Genomic DNA, 8,319 nt, shown 5'->3' on the forward strand with positions numbered 1-8,319 from the left:
AGGAACATACTTCAAGGAGCAGTTTTGCATAGCTGTGTTTCTTAACTATAAGTGACACAATTGTAGGACTTTATATTAATTTATTTCTTCAATCTTGAAGTGAAAAATAACACTTGGACATATTTTACAACTGAAAATGCTTCTAACTTACTTTGATGGAAGAAAGTGGATTTAATGAACTCCTATTACAAGGTGACAGTCAAATATGTGAAAACACTTTTCTCTGGCACAGCTTTTAGAGCAATCATTGGTCTCTACTGACTGGAGTTCACTACAAGGAATCCCTTTCTAATTCTTTAGGAACTTTAGGGCTTTCCAGGCTCACTCTGAGGGTGCTTAGGAAAGTGTTACGTTTTGAACTGTGTATTTTTCCCTCCCCTGCTAGTGTACTTGCAAGGAAAGAGGTAATTTTCCATATACCTAGAGCCATTTCCATCCTTTTGACATATAATTAGTTAAGCTATAATTCATCAAGGTTTAGCAGGTTGTGGTCTTTGAATTTTATCCAGGAGAGGTAATCCCAGTGCTGACGTTAATCACCAGCATATAGTCTCATTGCATTGTTATACACAAATATCTTCAAAAGTGTCTATATCATTTAACTAAGGTATATAAAGCCTGTTCATGGCCTTATCAGTTTGGCTTCAAAAGAAACGGGTTTTTACCCACTTCAAATCAAATTCTCCCATAATTTAGACATCACTCAGCTGTTTTACAGGCAGCTTTACAGTATTTCATAGAACTGTGTATGCTGGATGAGACCTCTGGAGACCATTTAGTTCTGCCTAGTGCTCGAAGTGTCTTTGGTTAGAGCAGCTTGCTCAGGGCTGTGTTGAGTAAAGTTCCAAACATCTCCAAGGCTGGAATTTCCTCAACAACCCCTGTCAGCTCCTGTTTCAGTGTGAACGCTCTCAGTTTGTTTTTAAAGTTTAGTTATTATTTTAAAACCATGAATTCCCGCTCCCCCCCCAAAAAAAAAAAATCAAACCAACAAAAAAAGCCCTACCAAAACCCACCAAAACAAAGACACCTTATATTCAATCAGACTTTCCCATGTTCCAGCTTCTTTCTGTTGCCTTTCATCCTTCCATTGTGGGCCTCTGAGAAGATTAGCTCCATCTCCTCTACAGTCTCTCAATAGGTAGTTGTAGACATTTATTAGACTGTGTCACTAGTTGCACATGACTAAATTTTTTTTTTTTAAAACCCTATGTTTTGTGGCACAGGTGTGTTCTGCACTAGAAGTCCCTTCATCCTAGGTGCAGGACACGCTGTGACCAGGCTGTGGCAAAAGGGTGATCAGCAGCAAGTCTTAGTGCCATGGGAGCCTAATTGTACCCACTATGGGAATTACTGGACTATACCCCAAGTCCTCCTTTTCCACTCATCCAGGTTTTCTTTGGATGAAAAGCTCATGTATTTGAGAAGAGGCCACAGCTCATTCTTTACACAGCATATAGAATGAGGGTGCAGACAAAGTGTATCATGAAGTATGCTTATTCCATAGTAAGGATTCAGCGTTGATATGGGTGAGAGAAGCTAGTTGTGTTAGATTACTGCAAGCTATTTAAGTAAAATGAGATAAAGTAATTCATATATACCCCTCTCTCTATATAGATATATATGTCCATATATCTATAGAGACCTATCTCAGTAGTTATTTTACTTGATCTTTTCACTTTCGGCTACAGGATGGCACAGCTGTGATTGGCCCTAAAGCAGTGCTATTAGAGGAGCTGATACTATTGAAAAGGGTTTGGAAGAGCTGAGGCTGACCTTGTTTTGTAGTAATTATGTTTCTCAATCTTTCAGACATAACTTCTCTGAACAAAATAGAAGAGGCTTTGTTGGTTTGTTTTTCTTTTGTTTTGATTTGGTTTGGATTTGTTTTTCTTTTGTTTTGGTTTGGTTTGGGTTTTTTTTCTTATCAGTGGCTTTCTTAAAGGTGTGGCACAGGCACAGCCAGCGCTATATGTGCTGACCGTGATATGTGCTTTTAGCTAGAGGCTGAAATACATAGAAGCTTATAGTGAACAGTGACATTTTTTCAGCCCTCTCTTGTTTGATTATAAACAAATAATTGCAAAGATATAAGCATCATATTTTTAAACTAGCCTTCATGATAGAAGTCATCAATTTGTTACACTTCCTTTTCATTTCTGTTATTATGGCTATAACTTCATTCCAGATTATGTAAGTCATCGACTTACGCAAAATCACTTTTTCTCATTAATTAAATGGTATAAAGCTGATTCATCATATTCTCAACTATGCATGGATAGATGTCATGTAATGTGATTATGAGTATGTGACACATGTAACTAGTTTTAAGTAATTATTCTATAATAGTGGGCTTGAAAGCTTGTTATGATTATTCAGGCTCTGTAGCTCTTCAGTTTTAGAGCACAGCGGAATTCAAATTTATTGGAATTGGGTTTTTTATGGTAAATTACATTAGCTCCTCTGAGTGATGCAAATCAGTTGATCTTTTTTTAATTCTCTTGTGAAATTTTAATTACCATGCCATGCTGTCCATTGCTGTCCTGATTTAACTATGACATTAATTTGATCATTAAGTGTAGCTCTCGCTCTGAGACACCATGTTATGGTGAACCACTGAGAAGGGGATGTTCCTGGCAAGCCACTGACTTGAATTGTAGAGGCAGTCCTCGGCACACACAGTAAAGTGTTGATCCTTAGCCAAATGCACTGAAATAAATACTATGTTTTTCTAGGCATTCAAATACGGGTTCTGGATGTCACCAAAAAGGAGCAGATAGAAAATCTGGCCAAAGAGATTGAAAGGATTGATGTCCTCTGTAACATTGCAGGGTAACCAACTTCTATTTGATCTTACTACTTTTTCAGTTTTCTCTGTTCTCCAGAAGTAGTTTCTTTTACTTAAATATATTTTCTTTCTTCTGTTTCAATGCATTTTATAGCTCTAAGATAATTTTTAATGTGTTTTCATCAACACTTTCTGTGTGTAGGTTGGAAAGGTTAGCTATTACATCACAGTAATGGAAAAACATGCATAAAAAGTCATAAAAATGTAAGTCACAGACAGTAATTCACTTCATTTACTTATTCTAGGTTTGTTCATCATGGAACCATTCTGGAGTGCGAAGAGCGAGACTGGGACTTCACTATGAACCTCAATGTTCGCAGCATGTATCTGATGATCCAGACATTCCTTCCTAAGGTAAGGCTTGGTTGCCCACAATTTTTAGTCTCTGCTGCATTGCATTTAAAGTGTGAGAGGTCTAAGTTGTTGCCACTATGACAGAATGAGTTTTGGGACAAAAAGATAAGTATGCCCTTTTGTGTAAGGGAGGCCCTTAGATTATAGTGATCCTACTCTAAAACATTCTCTGTGTTGTCTAAACCATCAAGTGGAAAATCTATTTAAGGATATGGTAAAGATTCAGGGGTTTTGCTCTATGCAATTTGTAACTAAAATCCTTCAAATGCAAAGCAGAGAGGAAGCCATTGTAATATGGTTGATGGTGGGACTTGATGATCTTAGAGGTCTCTTCCAACCTTAATGATTCTATGATTAATGATTCTATCATACAGTACTACCATATTATACTATAGCACGCAGCTGCACAATATCATGCTACAAAATATTTATAAAATATGTATATTGATATGAATTTTATGCAAATCTGGAAACTATCTCATTAAGTACGTCAGTGCTACTGATGCCAACATGCTGGTTATATTGGAACAACAATCCAATTAGACAGTCTAGTGGTCGTGTGTTGTGTGACATAATAACTAGGATCAGGACTATAAAAATCAGTGGATTGAAAAAGGTGTTTGTACTCCTGTAAATGCAAAGGCCAGAAGTGGAAGCTGTGACCATGACTGGATGATGACTACTTTTTTCAGTGTTGTTCCAGTCCTTTTTATTTCATTGGTTTTGATTTGGTGAGGGGGTGGGTTTGTTTGGGTTTTGGTGGGACTTCTGGTTTGTTTGGGTTGTTTTTCTTAATTTATCTTAATTTTCAAAGGTTCTTTATGACAACTTTAGGCATCTCAGGTCTTAGGATGCAGATAAAGGTTATAACTTAAAGAAACTTAGCTACACTTCAAAGATGCTAGAGAGTTGTGTTTTAGCCTTCACCAAAGCAAGAAGCGTTTAAGTGGGATCAGTGAATTACTGCACTGTAAGATGGCATAAGCAGATGTCGATGTAGAGTAACTTACTGTGGTGACGAGAGAGCAATGATTCAGAGGTAGCTACCTAGGAAAAAAAAGCCTTTCCTCTCATAGTCTTCACCCCCAAGATGACTTAAGAGACCCTAGTGAGAATTTTGAATTCTGCTTTACTACTTCAGTCAATAGATCAAAAAGAGAAGCATTTATTCATGCCAATTAAGGTTTGTTACCCTATGTACCAATTGCATGCGAGACTGTTCTGTGGATTTTATAGGCTGTTCTGCTGAATTTGCAGATGACAAAATAGTTTGCATTTGAATGACGTAAGTATTCTTTTGTAGATGCTTAAACAGAAATCTGGAAACATTATAAATATGTCTTCTGTAGCATCCAGCATTAAAGGTCAGTATCTTGCTAGAGAGTTCCTTAGGTAAATGTATAAAATGATGGGAATGCAAAATAAATATTGCACAACTTGCCAATCTTGTGGAGGGATGCTGTTAAAAAAAAAAGTGGACACATCAACTTGTACACACAGGCAAGGACACACATGTAAAATTGCTGAAACACTAAGATTCTTGCCTTTGAGCTTTTGAAACTATCCTGAATGTTTTGTAGCATTCTTTTTACCAGTTTGTGCTAACTAAAAAGGAATTGCTTGCAGTGATGTCTTGCTATGTATGCTTTTCAGCGTAACAATGACGAAGTGACAGTTGCATAAGCACTGTAGCTATGCTTCCCAAGGAAACCTGGTGGTGACTAATAGATGGATCCCTGTTATTCCTAAATCTTTGCTCTGTTAACTTTTCTAGACTACTCCCCAGCTGATGCCATTGAAAGACTGTGCTTTGCTCTGGTGTATGCCTGAGTAGAATTCTGGCAGTCAGCATTGTAGCTAGCCCACCCTTATGGAGAGATTACAAGTGCTACAGGAAATGCTGGAGTCCAGAAGCAGGTGCATCATATTTAACAAACTCTTTTCTTTCTTTTTAAATTTCTATTTCTATGCTGCTTTCACACTGACCTTCTGTTAGGAGTCGTGAACAGATGTGTATACAGTACTTCAAAGGCTGCAGTTATTGGGCTAACAAAGTCTGTGGCTGCTGATTTCATTGAACAAGGCATCAGATGCAACTGCATATGTCCTGGTGAGTATTCTTACATTGTTTTGTACTCTGGGAGCAGATGCTAGATGGCCTGATTTAGTCTGATATTATTAACAAAGAAGACTTGCAAGTGGCAACTAAAGTTACCAGCAATCAAAAAGAACAGGACATGCTTGAATCACTTCTGAGATTTAAAATAGAACAGTTGCTTACTCATATTAAAGCTTTGTTTAGTCTGTTAAGCACACACATGCACGTTATATATGCATTGCACAGTATTTCAATGTGTATTTTCAAAGACATAGTCTGGAAGTTAAAAGCAGGTCAGCTAACAGGCCAGCCATTGTTTGACTATCTGAAAAGTATTGAATCTAATTCTCAAATGTTCCCTTTATTGAAATTTAGAGTCCTATGAGATGCTTATAGTTTTGCATTCTTTCTTCTTTTGCAGGCTCTCTTCTGAATCATATTATGAAGTTACACATAAGTGTTAAGACATACAAATAGAACTGTTAAACTGCATTTGTTTTTGTCATGATTGTTGATGCAATTGATTTTTAACACTGAATTTAAAACTTTCCTCAGGTACTGTTGACACGCCATCTTTACAGGAAAGAATCCAAGCCCAGCCTAACCCAGAACAGGTGAGAAAGCAAATTATTAGTTTGATCAAGTGTGTACATATATTCAACCCTTAAAAAAAAAAAAAGGCAGCATTTCTGCCCAGATTCAAGAATGTCCCCTGTTTCAGAGTACCAATGATAAAATAACAGTAGTGTCTCCTTTGATAGTTTGGTCAGTTTGTACTCAAAAGAGAAGTCTTAAAATGCCTCAGAAGGATGCTATTCCTTAGTGAATACAAAGAGTCTGTTATCTGTGGAAGTATTTGCAACCGTTGGTTACAGTATCTAGAGCAAAAGTAGAAGACATTCTCTACTTTAGCATGTGACAAGTCATGAACTAGTGCAAAGCCATGACAGAAAGGGCATTCCGGCCTTTGCATTTCAAAATTTTCTGCATCCTTAACCATACTGATTAGATAACTGTGACCCCTCATTTGAAGGGCCTGGGAATTTCTACCACCAAAGGAAGGACTTATGTTGGGTTTATTCTGGAACCAGAGATTTAGATCCAGTCTCCAAGTATTTTTCAATCTGAAATTTGAATCACTGTTAATCTTCCAATTTCTTTTTCTAGCATAAATTCCCTACCCAGTGTACTAAAGGAAGTTATGTCCCTTTTCCAGTATTGCTTTGTACATGCGAGACGAGTCAGATTAAAAAATTGTTTGGTTTTTTAAATATACCAAATGTTCTTGTATATCTAGGCCTTGAAAGACTTTCTAGCCAGACAGAAGACTGGTAGGATGGCCACTGCTGAAGAAGTGGCCCATCTCTTTGTGTACTTGGCCTCTGATGAAGTAAGTGTGGAATGATAAAATTTCCAGTCACAGAATCCCATACTACTTTGCTGCATCACAATAGAGGGAATTTTTTTAGGAGGATTTATCTTGTCTTTGCGCTTGATTATTACAAAAATGAAAAACTGATGAACTTTTACTGAGTTTAACCTATGATACAAAAAGTACTATAAATGCTGGCAGTGATTGTTAAGGCATTATATATTTGGTGCCATAGCCTTGTGGTTTCATGTCATCCAAGCAAATTGACTGACTTCAGATCAACCTGAATGATAGGAGAAGTAGACTTGTCTGCTTTTCCAAGTTTGCACTGTGGCTAGATCATGTCTTAAGGAGGTAGAAAAAAACAAGTGTTTGTATAAAAAGAAAGCATTTTTTTAATTTAAAGAAGTGCTTCCTTGTACTTAAATGCCATGAAAAATTAGTTGAAATTATTGTTGTTATTAATGTAATTTCAGTCTGCCTATGTGACTGGTAATGAACTAATCATCGATGGAGGATGGAGCCTGTGATTGACCCTGTGATTGACCCTATCTGCAAATGGAAAGTCAAAAAGTGAGAATCACATTTCTCAGTTAAGATAGAGAGAGCTTGCAAAGATTTAGATCATTCACATGATGTTTTTCAAAACAAAATTTATGCTTTTTTACTGCTATATGATCTCTTTCTACAATAGATTGATCTTTCTGATTCACTTTTCCCTAAACAGTGAAACACTGGAGTAAAACATACTCCATGTGACTTCATCTTACGGTAACTCCAAAAAGGTGAAATAATAGCAATTTAACATTTAAGATTTCAGAGGGCAAAGAATATTATTTAAGATGTGTAATCTGAGTGAATTAAATACTTTTATTTTCATCCTGCAAAGTATTTGGATGTTAAACATTCAATGTTAGATTTTCTACTAGTTTTGACACACTCTCTAGAGAATATTCAACAACTACTACTAAGTCAGCCGAATGGATACTGAACTGAGTGTGGTTTAAACAGAAGAAATTAAGACATAATAGCAAATTTGAACATGTAAATGTTTGAATATTTTTGCTACTAGTAGTAGATGTTTCTATACCAGAGAACATTGCAAACGTTGCAAATTGTACTTGAAAATACATTCTGCTTTGCAAATTACTTTGGCAAGTTTTCTGCTCTCTCCTATCATTAGCAAAATGTTTTAGAACTGTAATAGTTGTAGAAAAACAGGCTAAATTGTTGAAAATAATGTCCCAAACCTGACAACACTTACAGATACAAAGTGGGCAGTGCAAGACAGTCAAACACTCTGTAGATACATGGTGTATGAGCACATGAAACCTCCTGCACATAAAGAGTCAGTGTACATGCACAGCTGGTTTGTGCAACTGCAATGTCCATTTTCCAGATTTGCTTTTCATGAATGTGTTAACAGCTACAGCTCTGAAATGTGTTCTGATGTCTAGAGATTTTCCAGCTGGAATTATTAAAGGAGAAAGCTTCTTAATGCTCTTGTGATCTCTTAATTCCCTCCTCTGTTTTCATGGAATGGGGTAATTCTGTTTCTTTTCCTTCCACTCCAGTGATAATATAATGAAGAGCTTTTTGACTTTTCAGTTCTAGGTCAAACTTTCCTCTTGTAGGGGAGAGGGAAAG

The 8,319-nt window shown here is 36.7% G+C and overlaps 1 protein-coding gene across 1 annotated transcript in view; it reads left to right on the forward strand.

The window, feature by feature from the left end:
* The window catches only part of BDH2 (3-hydroxybutyrate dehydrogenase, type 2), a 9,423-nt gene extending 2,221 nt beyond the window's left edge, over positions 1–7,202 (forward strand). The window contains exons 3-9 of the mRNA XM_010187603.1: positions 2,736–2,832; positions 3,094–3,202; positions 4,506–4,566; positions 5,199–5,312; positions 5,856–5,914; positions 6,598–6,690; positions 7,149–7,202. Of these exons, the coding sequence (XP_010185905.1) occupies positions 2,736–2,832; positions 3,094–3,202; positions 4,506–4,566; positions 5,199–5,312; positions 5,856–5,914; positions 6,598–6,690; positions 7,149–7,202 (587 nt within the window). The remainder of the gene's footprint in view (positions 1–2,735; positions 2,833–3,093; positions 3,203–4,505; positions 4,567–5,198; positions 5,313–5,855; positions 5,915–6,597; positions 6,691–7,148) is intronic.
* Positions 7,203–8,319: the final 1,117 nt, after the last annotated feature.

This window comes from Mesitornis unicolor, unplaced genomic scaffold, assembly GCF_000695765.1.
Source record: "Mesitornis unicolor isolate BGI_N332 unplaced genomic scaffold, ASM69576v1 scaffold46566, whole genome shotgun sequence".
In the NCBI taxonomy this organism is placed as follows: domain Eukaryota; kingdom Metazoa; phylum Chordata; class Aves; order Mesitornithiformes; family Mesitornithidae; genus Mesitornis; species Mesitornis unicolor.